The sequence below is a fragment of the Sylvia atricapilla genome, chromosome 1 (genome assembly GCF_009819655.1).
Source record: "Sylvia atricapilla isolate bSylAtr1 chromosome 1, bSylAtr1.pri, whole genome shotgun sequence".
Classification (NCBI taxonomy): Eukaryota; Metazoa; Chordata; class Aves; order Passeriformes; family Sylviidae; genus Sylvia; species Sylvia atricapilla.
In genome coordinates, this window is record NC_089140.1 from 582741 (window position 1) to 597448 (window position 14708).

The 14708-nt window shown below is 50.7% G+C and overlaps 1 protein-coding gene across 1 annotated transcript in view; it reads right to left on the bottom strand.

The window, feature by feature from the left end:
* The window catches only part of SMARCC1 (SWI/SNF related, matrix associated, actin dependent regulator of chromatin subfamily c member 1), a 66767-nt gene that overhangs the window by 48446 nt on the left and 3613 nt on the right, over nt 1-14708 (bottom strand). Inside the window, exons 2-8 of the mRNA XM_066313242.1 lie at nt 11913-12032; nt 9268-9353; nt 5878-5959; nt 4980-5072; nt 3671-3740; nt 2425-2494; nt 99-174 (exon numbers count right to left, since the gene is read on the bottom strand). Coding sequence (XP_066169339.1) covers nt 99-174; nt 2425-2494; nt 3671-3740; nt 4980-5072; nt 5878-5959; nt 9268-9353; nt 11913-12032 — 597 coding nt within the window. The remainder of the gene's footprint in view (nt 1-98; nt 175-2424; nt 2495-3670; nt 3741-4979; nt 5073-5877; nt 5960-9267; nt 9354-11912; nt 12033-14708) is intronic.

The following is a 14708-nucleotide window of genomic DNA, read 5'->3' on the forward strand; positions in this document are numbered from 1 at the left end:
GTGGCCAGGGGTAACAGTGAGTGCAGGAACAACCAAAGCACTGCCAAGAGCCAACTGTCCCAGCACAGGAGCTCTGGGAAGGCCTGAGGCACACTCACCTTCCAGGGCTTCTCAGGAATCGGGGGATCCTCGATCTCCGCATCGATCTCGTTGGTGTGGACCCAGGTGTCATAGCTGAGGGGGTCAGGAGAGACAGCTCAGCCACCAGCAGCCAGGAATGGGCTTCCTGCAGCTCTGGCACACACACACCCCACTGCTGGGGCTGCACAGAGACAGCTCAGCCACCAGCAGCCAGGAATGGGCTTCCTGCAGCTCTGGCACACACACACCCCACTGCTGGGGCTGCACAGAGACAGCTCAGCCAAGAGCAGCCCAGGAATGGGCTTCCTGCAGCTCTGGCACACACACACACCCCACTGCTGGGGCTGCACAGAGACAGCTCAGCCAGCAGCAGCCAGGAATGGGCTTCCTGCAGCTCTGGCACACACACACACCCCACTGCTGGGGCTGCACAGAGACAGCTCAGCCAGCAGCAGCCAGGAATGGGCTTCCTGCAGCTCTGGCACACACACACACACCCCACTGCTGGGGCTGCACAGAGACAGCTCAGCCAGCAGCAGCCAGGAATGGGCTTCCTGCAGCTCTGGCACACACACACCCCACTGCTGGGGCTGCACAGAGACAGCTCAGCCAGCAGCAGCCAGGAATGGGCTTCCTGCAGCTCTGGCACACACACACACCCCACTGCTGGGGCTGCACAGAGACAGCTCAGCCAGCAGCAGCCAGGAATGGGCTTCCTGCAGCTCTGGCACACACACACACACCCCACTGCTGGGGCTGCACAGAGACAGCTCAGCCAGCAGCAGCCAGGAATGGGCTTCCTGCAGCTCTGGCACACACACACCCCACTGCTGGGGCTGCACAGAGACAGCTCAGCCACCAGCAGCCAGGAATGGGCTTCCTGCAGCTCTGGCACACACACACCCCACTGCTGGGGCTGCACAGAGACAGCTCAGCCACCAGCAGCCAGGAATGGGCTTCCTGCAGCTCTGGCACACACACACCCCACTGCTGGGGCTGCACAGAGACAGCTCAGCCACCAGCAGCCCAGGAATGGGCTTCCTGCAGCTCTGGCACACACAGATCCCACTGCTGGGGCTGCAGAGACAGCTCAGCCAGCAGCACCCAGGAATGGGCTTCCTGCAGCTCTGGCACACACAGATCCCACTGCTGGGGCTGCAGAGACAGCTCAGCCAGCAGCACCCAGGAATGGGCTTCCTGCAGCTCTGGCACACACATCACACTGCTGGGGCTGCAGTGCTTCCCACAGGGAACAATCCTGCTTTGTGCCACAGGAACTGGACACAGTGCAGAGGCAGGGCCCCGGGGCACCTAATGCACATTCAATTTAAAAACCCTCTCAGTGAAGCAGCTCCAGCTTCAAGTGCAAATCTGGAGAGATTCAGGGGGTAAAGGCAGCTCTGAGTCAAAGCCTGCCATTAACTTAATTCACTTCACTCTGTTCTGTGACTTCAAAGCAAGAGCTGCTGGATTCCTGGAAGGGAGGAAGCTGCACCCTGTCCTAGAAACCATTCAATTCTTTATATTCACTCTTTCACGTTATTCCCTCAAAAGTCTATTTATTAACAAACTGCACTGAGCAACAGCAAAAGCCAAAGTACTTTGTAATCAACACCTGAGGTGCTGAGGAGCAGGGAGAGGTCAGGTGCAAGGAAAGATGTGCAGCATTCCTGGTTTTATAATGGTTTTGTGTGTACCTGGTTTAAAAACACCAGTACAAACTTGACCACTGATAGAATATAAAAGTATTTAAAGGCTCTTCATCTGTATGAATAAAAAAAACTGCTCTCCTCCACTGAAAGCCCTGTATGAGATAGAGTTCCTAGGAATTTGGTGCGTGAACAGATTTTAGTGGCCTGAAAAAGTTAATTAACTAGAAGTCAATACTGGGTTATCAATGCTTTGATTGATCCTCCATAGCCTGGGCTCAGAAACCAGTTATTGCAAATACATTCAGGTTCCTAACAGCACAAACACTGAATTTTAACATGTTCCAATGGCACAGGGCAGGTTTCTCCTAGGGGTGCTTCAACAGTCACTTGCACCTGACTGAAGACAAGCCTTGGAGTGAAATCTCTTTGTCAAAATTCAGCCAGGTGACTGGAAGTTCTCCCTTCAAAGTTTAAGGAAAGGCTCATTCCAGCTTTAAAAACTGGTTCAATTTCCAACCAGCTCCTTGTGGCTCTGCAGAAGAACTCCTTTCCCAGCATCACCCACCTGCCAGTGCCACAAATGGATGTGGATACTGCAGTTTTAAACCAATGGTTCATTCTTTTCAAGCTTTGCACATTGGGATTAAGCCTCTTCCATCCACAAACAGTTAAGACTCAGGATTTGCTTTACCTGTCTGGAAAAAAGCCCCAATGCACCAGCACCTGCTTGTCCTTTTTCATTACAGGTCTCAACCACTCATCTGCAAAGGGAACGAGATCCAGGTCAGGTATGGAGGGAAAACCTCAATAATTCACTTTTCTACAGTGAGTCAGAGGGAGGTTATTGCAAACCCCTCTGCTGAAGGTCTGCTCGGGGCCTGAGCTGGGAAGGGACCTCAGAGCTCATCCCAAACTCCCTCTCTGCCACGGCAGGGACACCTCCCACTGCCCCAGGCTGCTCCAAGTGTCCAGCCTGGCCTTGGGCACTGCAGGGATCCAGGGGCACCACAGCTGCTCTGGGAATTCCAGCCCAGCCCCTCCCCACTGTCCCAGCCCCAGGAATCCCTTCTCAATCCCCCCTCCATCCCTGCAGCTCTCAAGTACCAAACTCTGCAACCCCAATCCCGAGAACAGAGCCCAGAGAATCATTCCAGGAGAAATCCTGAGGATGTGAACCTGCATCTCCAATCCCTGCTGGAATTCTGGGCTCTTCCCCACGGTGTAAACTGGGGCTCAGAGCTCTGTCCCAGCCTGCTGAGAGCCTGGGCACGGTGCTGCCACAGGGACAGAGCACAAACCATTCCTGATCCCTGCAAACTGCAGGGAGCACTTCCATCTAGTGGCCAGCACAGGCCAGGGAATGTGGGAAAGGGGTTTATTGATGTCTCTGCAACCTGGGCTTGAGGACAGTGATCCACCAGGTAAATAAATGTGTTTAAGATGAAAGATGGAAGATATTTTTTGATATTTGAAAGAGGCAGCTGTGGAATTGCTTTTTTTTTTGGACCTTGCACTTGATGCAGGCAGAGTGAACTGTACATAGCCAAGCCTCATCGAGCAGCTCTCCTTGCCACACACCCCCCAGGACTGCAGCAGCATTCCCTACAGAATTCCTGGACAGCCAGGAACTCCGAGTCAGGGAATCACAGAGGCTGGAAAAGCCCTGCAAGATCAGAGTGGAGCCATTCCCCAGCACTGCCCCACGACCCCAAGTGCCACGTGCAAAGAGCTCTGAGATCCCCCCAGGGGCTGGGACTCCACCCCTGCCCTGGCAGGAGGAATCTCCCCAAGATCCAGCCTAAAGCTCCCCATGCACATTGTCCATAATGCAGCCAGTGTTCCTCAGCAGCAGGCTGAACTTTGGTGAACACCTCCATAACTCCTCATGGCATTAATCACAAGACTATCCCCACTTCCAAACTGTCCCAGGAGGTTACCATCATCCATTGAGGTAGGACTTGGATACACATGGTGGGTAGCCTTGGATTTCTCCTCAGTGACTGTTCCCTGTGGGAAACATGGAAGAAGAAGCTGCATGAGAAACCCTCAACACATCACCACAAAATTCAGCTGGTGTTCAGAACCTACATCCCATAAATGTGTAAGAGATTTATTTAACAGCACAACGAGCTGCAAATCCCATCCTTGGACAACAGCAGGAATTAGAGCAGCACTGTGGGAGTGGGATGTGGATACTCTGGGATCAGGGGCTGAAGGGCAAGAGTTCCCACGAGTCAGAAAAGGGACAGGGGCAGCTCTGAGCAACAGCAAAGGAGGGAGCTGGAAAATAACAGAAGCTGGAGCAGGGAGGATTTGGGATATCAGGGAGCCACAGGGCTGGGGTAGTGGGGAGCTGACAGCAAGGGGTTAAAAAATGACAACCATCAAGACAGTGAGGAAGCAAAGCCAGTGACAAGATAAAAATTCAGAGGTAGAGCAAAGGAAAGCCCAAAAGGCAGAATTAGGAACAGTTTCTGTTTTCATCTCTTCATATCCCTATAGAGACAAAGCTGCTTTAAAAATCCCTTAAATCACTCATGGATACAGCGTGGAGCTCACTACAGACTTCCTTTATGAAAGGAAAATCGACTCATTCACTCTAATTTAAGCAATAACACCCATCCTGAATCAGCCAAATAATTAAGAGCAACCTGTGAAAATATGCCCAACTGAGGCTGAGACAATGGCTCATAACCACAACACAGGAAACACATTAAATCTGGAAAAGAAACTCTGGCTACAGCTGTGAATTGTCCTGACACAAAAGCCACCAGAGGTCACATTCCAGGGTATTTCTCTCCAGACAAAGGAGAAGACTGCTCATGTTTCTAAGAGATGAAGCCATTAATCTTGTTCAAATAATCCTTTAGCACCTGGAATCACAAGGGGCAGATGTTGGTTCTCTGAGGCTGGGCTCTGCTCAGCACCAGCAATCAAAGAGCGAAATAAAGCAAAACCCAATGATCATTTAAAGAGTGAAGCCTCCTTCTGCTGTCCCACACATCTGGAACAGCTGCCTCACTCCCTGGTTTGGACAAAGCTGCACTGAGCAGTAAATCAGCTGGGGCTGCCCCCAGCTCACCCAGAGCCATCCGGCAGCAGGGACAGGTTTGCTTTTAGAGCACAGCCAGGGGGAGGATAAAAACCTTTCCAGAGGTGAGCTGCTGCCCTGTGTCCTCTGACACCCCCAGGGGCTTCCCTCAGAGCTGAGCAGCCCTGGGTACAGCTGTGCTGTGTCACACTCACCTGGTGACGTTTGACAATGTCCTTCAGCTTGTTGGCCAGCTTCAGCTCCATGTCAGGAATGAGGTAGATGGTTGGTCTGCTCAGACAGTTGTTCTGTGAAGGAACAGCAAGTTGAACAAGGAATTAGGAGGTGATCTGGGGCAAAAAAAAATCACAATACTCCTATTAAAATGCCCAGTGCTGGAACTCCAGTGTAACCCAGAGCAGGGGGTGACACAGGTCAGTGACCCCAGCTCCATGAGCCCTGGGACAGGGACATTCCCTTCACACAGCAAAGCCCTCCCAGGGTTTTTTTATCATGCACTGAAACCACTGGACATGGGTAAGGCTTCTTTGTAGTAAGAATATTATTGCTTTTTGCTGTTCTTCCTGTTTCCATTCCTAACAGACACCTGAAAGTGATGCTCTGACTACATTAGACACTGAACTTGGCTTCATAGTGTGAAAAAAAAAATCATACATTATTCCCATGCAGCAGTTAAAATAACTGAAGTCCAAATTAGACTCCACAAAGCTGCTTAATGGGTACAGAAAATAACTTGTTTGATCAAGTGAGACTAAAATGTATCCTGACCTGAAGAAGGCCAGTTTAGGTCAAACTGGAATGGGTGTGGACAGGACCAGTTACTCAGTCCCAAGGGTGCCATTTCCACAGGGACATGGGGACACTTGGGATCTTTTCTCCCTCCTTACAACAGGTTCTCCTCACCTTCTGCACATCCACAGAGAGTCCATGGAAATATTCCACAGTTTTCAAGTGAAAATGTGCAATTGTGACTAAACTGGGTGGGAGAGGGAGGGGAGGGTCCCACATTCCCCCAGAAGGCCAGGAAGAAACCCTCCCCTGAGTGCCCAGGGAGTGACTGCTCCCTGCCCTGGGCAGGGTGCTGCTCCTTGCCTGCACCAGTGTTTTCTCAATGTTCATGAACATCTCCACGTTCCGATCCATCCGCGAGGGGTTCTGCAGGTCAAACCTCCTCCTGTTAAGGGAAATGAGGGAGAAATATTGAGACACACCAACTCCACGTCCCCAGCTGCCAGCAGTCCAGAACTTTCCCCGCTCCACACAAACACTGGATGGTGGCAGCAGTGGCAGGACACTTCCAGCACAGTCACAACTACTTCTGCTGCACTTGGCACCCTCACGAGCAAGAAAACCACAATGGAACAAATGCAGCTGTTTGTGAGATGTTCAGGGAGAAAAAGGAAGGTTGACAGTGTCCACCTAACCCTGCAGCAGGGTCGTGCATGCCACCACAGTCACAGGGGGTAATTAAACACACAGCCACCATGGATTCCAACAGCCACATCAGAAAATTCATGAACGAGCTCTCACGGTTCTCTTGCTTCCAGCTGCACCCATCCACCAGTCCTGGGAATCCAGAGAACCAGCAATTCCTCTCCTGGTGTGAGAACAAACCACCCCCAGAACACAGGCAGCTCATAATCCATGGCAGCATTTTATCACTGCCTTTACTGGACCCTGATGCTTTAATTTTGCTCTTTTACTGACAAATCACCACAACTATTGCAATGCCAATGGAGATTTGTCCATCAGAAATGGGAGGAGGACACAGAACCAGATAAATCCCCCTGGGGAGCAGCAGGAGAGCACTCAGATTCCCTCTGCTGTACCCACCTGACCCCTGAACACGTTTGGAACTCACAAATGGACCAACCCAAGGGAGGGATTTGAGTGGTGACCCCCAAACCAGCCCCTCACCACGTGCAGCACCAGGAATTCCACAGGGATTGCCAGAGATGGGGCTGAGCCCTGAGGATCCAGCCTCTCCCAGGTGGTGGAGAGGAGGTGCTGAGCCCTGAGGCTGTGTCTCAGCTGTGGAACCCGACCTGGGGCATGTCTGCACCTCCAGCTTTGGGAACACGCTGCTGCTGGAGTCTGGAAAGGCTCCTGGGGTGGGAAACCCAAAGCCCTGCACACCCAGTGCAGAGGGAAAACTGGGCACACCCTCCCCACGAGGGACCAGCCATTCCACAGCCAAGGAGAGCTTCCTACAAACACAGCAACAGCTCCCTTTTCCCAGTCCATAAATGGTCAGAGGAGGTGAAGGAAAGCAAAGCTCAGCTCCCCAAGACTTTCAGCCCCAGGCCCTGTGAGCACAGCAGGCTGTGACCCCACTAAATCCAACATGACACCCCAGCTGGGCCCACCACCTTCTCCAGGGATTTTGAGGAGGAGGAGCCCAGGCAGCTGGTTCTGAGGGAACACTCTGAGGTTCTGGGCACTCTTCTGTCGAGGGGGATGCTCTGTCCTAAAGCACAGAACATCAGGACTGCCCTTCACACTGAGGACACGGCAAACACACCAAACCTGGCAGAGTTATTGGAATCAGCCTCTTGAAGAGGAATTTATGACCTTGTTGTGTGCTTTGGAAAGTTCACCCTGACTCACAGACATCCAGGCTGTCAGGTCATGTCAGTTAAGTATTTTGCACCTATAATACAGAGGATTTTTGAGTCAAGAGCGAGCCCCTTCTCCAGTATTCAGCCATGGTTTGTATCCAAAACACCCAGAATGGCTCTGTGGGAGACAAATGCCAAATAAAAACCCACAGACACCACTTGCTACCTGTGAGACAAAGACACTCAGGGCATGACCAGAATTTGACCTTTTTTAACTCAAAACCTGCACTGTGATCCACGGAATGCTGCATGCCCCCAGCTCCCTGCCTGCTTCAGAAACCCAGAGAAGGACAATGACACATGAACAACAGCTCTGTTATTAGCTGCCCATTTGGATAAAATGGCACTAATTCTTGCTGTGCTCAGCTTAAGAGACTCCCTGTGCCAGGCTGGGCCAGGTATGTCCAGCTCTCAGACATACCTATTGTGGCGAGGAAAGGGACTTCTCCTACAAGACAGATCAGTCACAAACAGGTTAAAGCAGGAGGACAACCAGAGCATTCAACAATCCAATCAACCCCAGGGCAGGCAAACAGCACGGCTGGTTTGGTGGGGTCAGGGAGGGACACACTGCAGGCTCTAGGGCTGATCCTCAGAGTTCAGGGGCAGGATTACTGCTCACTACAGCCCCCATGCAACACACCAGGCACCACCCACGCTAATCCTGAGGCAGCAGCAAGGGAGGGACAGGGGAGGAGGCAGCTCCAGAGCTGGACAGAAAACCAGATTTTCCTGGTAAAAGATGTGGGATATTGAAATATTCAAATGTTCCTGAAGTGGGAACCTTTTAATTCCTGTATGTTAAGGCAAAGAGCTAGCAAGACCCTCCTGATAAAGCACACTGCTAAGAGGTGCCTGTCCCAAATGTTGGCAAGATTGGAACAGGAAAACCCCTGAGAGCAGTTTATTCCTGGTATATCCACCTCAGACAGAGCAGATATAAATAATTCTAAAAACAACCAATCATTCAAACAACTTTGTTTTGCCTTTTAATGGCTCTTGTGTGTAAAAACAACTCAGTCAATTCCAGAGATGCTGTTCCAGATTGCAAACATCACATCCAAACTATTCAAATTTGTGGACGGGAGCAATTTCTGCTTAATTTTATTGATTGTGTACATTTATTGACTTTCCATCCTCATTTTTTTGCCCAGTGTTCTCTAAACCAGCAATTTCCAGGCCAGGTTGACACTGGGGCTCAGAGGACCCTGGGACAGTGGAAGGTGTCCCTGCCATGGCAGGACTGGCACTGGATGGGCTTTAGGGGCCCCTCCAGCCCAAACCATCCCAAGGTTTTATGATCCTGGGCCGTTGTTCCCTTGGGAAGAGGGTTACAACTTTAACAGCCAGGTTAAACCACCCCTGGGATGTCTCAGGGATATTTTTAATCTCAGTACTGACAGCTCCAGGGGCAGAGTTTCTAAGGGCTTACACTCCCCACTTCTGGAGCAATGGAAATCTGAGCATTTATCAGAATCTGCACTGCTTCATGCTTTCCCAATTACAACCAAACTAGATCATCAGTACAGCAACAAAGATTCACCTCTCACAGATGTGAGACTCCAATTCTGGTTCATTTCCTCAGTCAGACAGCAAGAAATAAAAAAAGAGCCTTAAACTTGTAATTAACTCCAACTACAGGCCCAAACCCTTAAACTTGGCTAACTTCTCTTTAAATTTAGAAGTGTGGGGGCGTGTCTTTAAAAAGCTACCATCAACAAAACAGGAAAAAATTCCCTCTTCCCATCTCCACTGCCTTGTCTGCCCGATTCTCCAGGAAGGATTAAACTTGAGGTAGTTGGCACAAGCAATCCATGAGCTTGGTTTCATGCAGAAGGTGTATAAATCACAAATAAAAACTTACCAGCCCTGTTCGTTCTTATATTTGTAAGCAGCACCAAGAATGTGACATAATGTACCTCCAGCTTTGAAATCCATGAAGCACTTTGCCTGGAACCCAAAAAACAAAGAAAAACAGTGACACTGATTTTTATGCAATTACTTTAAACAAATACACACCGGTTAGCTGAGTTTTAGACATAAAACATGTCAAAGGAAAAGTTAATTTTCAGATGAAAAACTTTTGGAGTTTGAGGTTCTCCTTTCAGAATGCTTCCTGAAGATGAAATGCATTTGGATTAAGCAGAAGTCTTTGTGTTTGCAGGAATTTGATGTATCTGAAAGCTCCAAGTCCTTCCCTGTAGAGCTGTAAAAATCCAAAGTATGCTTTGAACACCCATTTCACAGTGAATTAAACCTCAAATCGTAGCTGTCAGGGAAGCAGCTCTTCATCTGCATGAGAACATCAAACCAGATGATCAGAAATGAGCAGAGTTCAGACATTCCACATTCACATCCCTCCCCCACGGAAAGCTGTTTGTCAGGAGCTGCACATCTGCCCTGGAACACCAAACCCAGCTCATTTCTTCCCTCTTCCTTTGACCAGAGCACACCTGAGTCACCCATTCCCAAAGCAGGAATTCCACAACATTCAAACAGGAGCATGAGGAGCCTGGAAGCTTCAGGAGTCCCACCAAGTCCTTTCCCTGAAAGGTTATTGAATAAAAAACCACAAACAACCTGCTTCCTGCACAGAAAGCTGGATTTTTCTGATACAATTCCAGACTAAAATGTATCTGCATCTTTCCTGGCCTCTCTGCTCAGGATGGTTGTGGCTTTCCTGCAAATGGAGACAGGCAGATGGGGCTGCTGAAGGCAGGATGTGCCTCGATCCTGGGATATTTTGTGTTTCTCAGTAAATATAAAAAACTGGTACCAAAGGCACAAAGCAGAATTTGGGGGGTTGTTCAGAGGCCAGGCTCTGGTGGCCACCAGCTTTCTGCTGGGAGCAGAAGAGAGACCCCCACAAACAGCAGCATTCCTGAAGATGCCCTGAGGAGTTGCCTCCTGCTGGAAGTAAGAGATCCAAGTAAATTAACCTGAGCAAATCTGACCAGATTAGAGCTTTGAAGCAGCGAGAGCAAACACAGGAACAACATCTTTATGATGCCACTGCAACGTTTATTGCCCATTTTTAAGATAAGACAAATTGATTTAAGGCTCAGGAGCACTGCAGTGGTTTATGCCCTTGTGGAATGTGGGCAGGTTTATGGTTTGTGCTGCCACATCCAAATAAAGCTCTGCCAAGTTCCCTCTGTCCCCAAAGCTTCCCATTATCACTGAGGGATCAGGAGAGGTGCTGAGACCTTAATGGCACCTTGGGGAGCTGCTGGGTGAACCCCAAAGCCCCAGGAGAGTCACAGAATCCCCAAATGATTTGGGTTGGAGGGACCTCAAGGTTCACCCAGTTCCCCCCAGCCATGGCAGGGACACCTCCCACTGTCCCAGGTGCTCCAAACCCCAGTGTCCAGCCTGACTTTGGACACCTCCAGGGATCCAGGGGCACCACAGCTGCTCTGGGCACCCTGTGCCAGGGTCTCCAGCCTCTCCCAGGGAACAATTCCTTCTAAAATTCATCTGGGAATTATTTGAGATTCACCCCAGGAGTCTGACAAACCTTCCAGAGGAGGAGTGTGCACATCCCAGCCTCATGGAGAGGTTACAGAACCCCTGGGGGAACTGCAGAGAACAAAAAAAGGCACTGTCCTATCACATGGACCACAAGCACAGGAGTTCTGCCCACAGTTTTCAGGCCAATTTCAGTTTCAACTGGCTTCAACATCTTCATTGGCTATAAATGATTGCAGTTTTGTGAATCCACCTCCAGGAGCCCCAGAGGCAAAACCCCAATGCCAGCACGTGGCCTGTGGCAAAGATGAGCACACAGCTCCCTGCTGATGCCAACCTCACAGGTTTAGGACAATTGTGCTGGCTCACAGACCTGCCCCAAATCCCCAGGCTGGCATCCCTGCCCTCCTCCCAGATCCCTGTGTCCTTCCCTGGGCTGATTCCCTGCCCTCCTCCCAGATCCCTGTGTCCTTCCCTGGGCTGATTCCCTGCCCTCCACTCACATCCCTGGCACAGGACCCTCTGGTGGTGGGCAGGGCTCCTGGCTGCAGTGTGAAAGCAGCAGCCCTCACAAAGTTGATCTTGTTTCTGGCCACCTGTATGCCAAGGGGCTGCAGGACTCTCCCAGAGCAGGCAGGTAACTCTGTGCTGCTGCAGAACGTGCCAAAGGGTCATGCCTCAGCCTTGGCAACTTTACAAGTCTGGAGTTTAATCAGCCAAAACACATAATGGCGGCCTGTTTGCCTCGGAAAGTTTATTTTATTCCCCCAGTTTTGGATGCACAGGTCCAGATTTGACTTAAAATTGATGAGGTACACTGAGTTTCAGTAGAAATTAAAACCTTCCCACAGCATTCCAGAAATCATTTCAAATATACACAGAATAAGTTGCATGACACTGAAAATCTGCACTAAGGAGATGTGTGCTACTCCAGCCCCTGCAGAGGGTGCACCAGGGAGCACTGGGCTGGAGCAGGAGTGTCCCAACACCCTGGACACGTCCCACGGGCACCCACACCAGAGTGGGAGCCCAGATACTCACAGGAAGCTTTGTGAAGGCAGGATTGGTGACGTGTTTTCCAAAGGCATCTTCCTGGAATTGCAGCAGCTGCACCACCAGCCCAGCCAAGGTTTTATTGGTAGGAGCATCTGCTTGAACGTACTGCAAGACAAAAAGCACATTTTTACTGAGGAGAGGCTGCCTGGTGTGTGAGTGAAGGCTGGCTGCTGGCACCCCAGCTCCCTCCTGCCCTTGGAGGGCAGAGCTGTGGGATTTTGGGATCCCTGAGTGGCTGGAAGGGCTCTGCACAAGGGAAACGCTGAGCACAAACGTTTTCCAAGCTTTAGGCTGAAAATCCAGCACCCACCTGTGGCTCTTGGCCAGCTCCAGACAGGGATTAACCACTCCAGCTGATCCCAGCTCCTAATAAAGGAACAGCCTCCTGCTGCCCACACACACACAGAGCTTCCTGCAGTAACCTCAGGGCTCTAATCAACTCCTAATTAATCCTCAGAGCACCCCTTCGGTATAAATAGGCTGTGCTGCACACAGGGAAAAGCTGAGCCTCCCCTGGAGATGTTTTGGGACAATCTGAGCAGCTCCCAAGGTTCTACTGGCAATAAAACGACACTGACATTGTGAATGTAAAATCACAGCGTGGAACATGAAACCCCTGCCACGGTGCTGAGCTTTTGTCACCTGTAATACTCAGTGTCCACTCACTGGATGTCACCTCCTCGCTGTGCCACACGATTTCCAAGAGGAGAACAAACATCACTTTTCCAGGTAGAACATGGAACAGTTTGAGCTTCCCCAGTCTCTCAGCTTGGGTAACTCTCAACCTTTGCTCTTCCCTCAGATCAGATCCTTCTAAAACCTCTTTAAAAAAAGGTCTTGAGAGCCAGAACCCTCAGAGTTTTAAAGCCCTGGTGCCAAATACCAGTCAAACCTAACGGAGCTTTGCAAAGCATCAGCTCCAAAGACATTGAGTGAATGGAAACAATTATGATTTCAGTGTCTGACCACCCCAAGATGTGAGTTTCTCCAGCACTTCCCCAGGAGCAGACGCATATCTGAGAAATGAAACCTTCCCAACTGAAAGGACACAAATTCCCGTGAGGCTCCCGAGTGTCCTGTGCCTAAATCCTGAACTAGAAACACGAGCCTGCAAAGAACTGAAGGCTACAATTTCAAAGCTGCACTTCAATTTGCCCTCTTCCCTCCCCCGGGAATTCATGTTTTAATTATATCAAAATCACAGAATATCCGGCCTTGGAAGGGATCCACAAAGATCACTGAGGCCAGCTCCTGCCTCTGCACAGGACTTTGGCCAAGGGGCTGGAGGGACTGGACAAGGGGGAGCAGCTTCCCACTGCCAGAGGGTGGGATTTTGGGCAGGAATTGTTCCTTGGGAGGGTGGGGAGACACTGGCACAGGGTGCCCAGAGCAGCTGTGGTGCCCCTGGATCCTGGCAATGCCCAAGGCCAGGCTGGACACTGGGGTTGGAGCCCTGGGACAGTGGGAGGTGTCCCTGGGACAGTGGGAGGTGTCCCTGCCATGGCACGAGTGGCACTGGGTGATCTTTAAGGTCACTCCCAACCCAAACCAGTCTGGGGTCTTAAGACCCTCCTTCAAAAAAAAAAAACAAATCCAGAAGAGCAGGCATCCTTGTACTCATTCTACTTTTCCTTTCCAGATATTTCTTCAGAGAAAAAGGAAAACTACACGAGAATACACCTTGCAAAGCCTATTCTTAGCCATTTGAACTTTTTCAGGCAATCATTCCTCTTCTTGCAGCTCCCAGTTGTTCCTCTTGCAGGAGGCACTGACAGCTGGAAGCTACAAAGGAAGACAACACCTTCTCATCCTCCTTTGCACTGCCACTATCCTGCAGAACCTTTTAATGAGATTCCCATTAGCATTCCCGAGGTTCCCTGAACAATAAGGGGAAAAACCCTTCAGGAAGAAGCCTGACTCCCCTCCATCATTTCTGCATCCTAATGAACAGCACGAGTGGATCTTTGACCAGTAAAAAAACACAGCAGACAATTTCCCAATCAATTCACAGTGGGTTTGAGGGATCACAGAGGCATCAATCCAACAGATCTCCAGGTTTTCCCCTCATGTCCACAAAATGACCCTGCAGCAAAGAAAGGTTTTGAAGCAGTGAATTCCAGAGAACAGAACGATGCCCTGCTCCGTAAGAGGATTTTGCTCTCGTGCTGAAATGCCAAAGCCCCAGTGACACAGCAAGAGTTTCCCAACATTTCCACAATAATTAGAAACACTGCAAGGCCCCTGTCTCTCCAGGCAGAAAATGTGTGGTCAGACAGCAGAGCAGCAGCAGAGGGACTCACTCTGCAGCCAGAGCTGCAGTGCAGCTGCCCTGAAAGCCTTTGTCACCGAGTGGGGACAGATCCACACCCAGCTCTGCTGTGGGCACTGACCTCAAACACCCCTGTCAGCCCTGCGGTGGCCCTGCTGCCCACACCTGCCCCAAAACAAAGGGCACTTCAGCTCAGATCACCACAGAGGGGCCAGGGGAAAACCCACACCAAACCGCTTTGATGTGGGCTCCAAGCCTTGTTCCTTTTCCAAGGTGAGAGCACAAAAGAGCTGCAGAGAGAGAGAGAGAGAGAGAGAGAACCCTCCTCGGATCAAATCCCAGCTGGTCACTGCAAAGGTTCTGCCAAGGACAGCAGAGCTACAAAGGCTCCCAGGGCAGCCCCTGGGTGTGGGGGGACAGCCCCTGGGTGTGGGGGGGGACAGCCCCTGGGTATTGGGGGGACAGCCCCTGGCTATGGGGACAGACCCTGGGTGTGGGGGGACAGCCCCTGG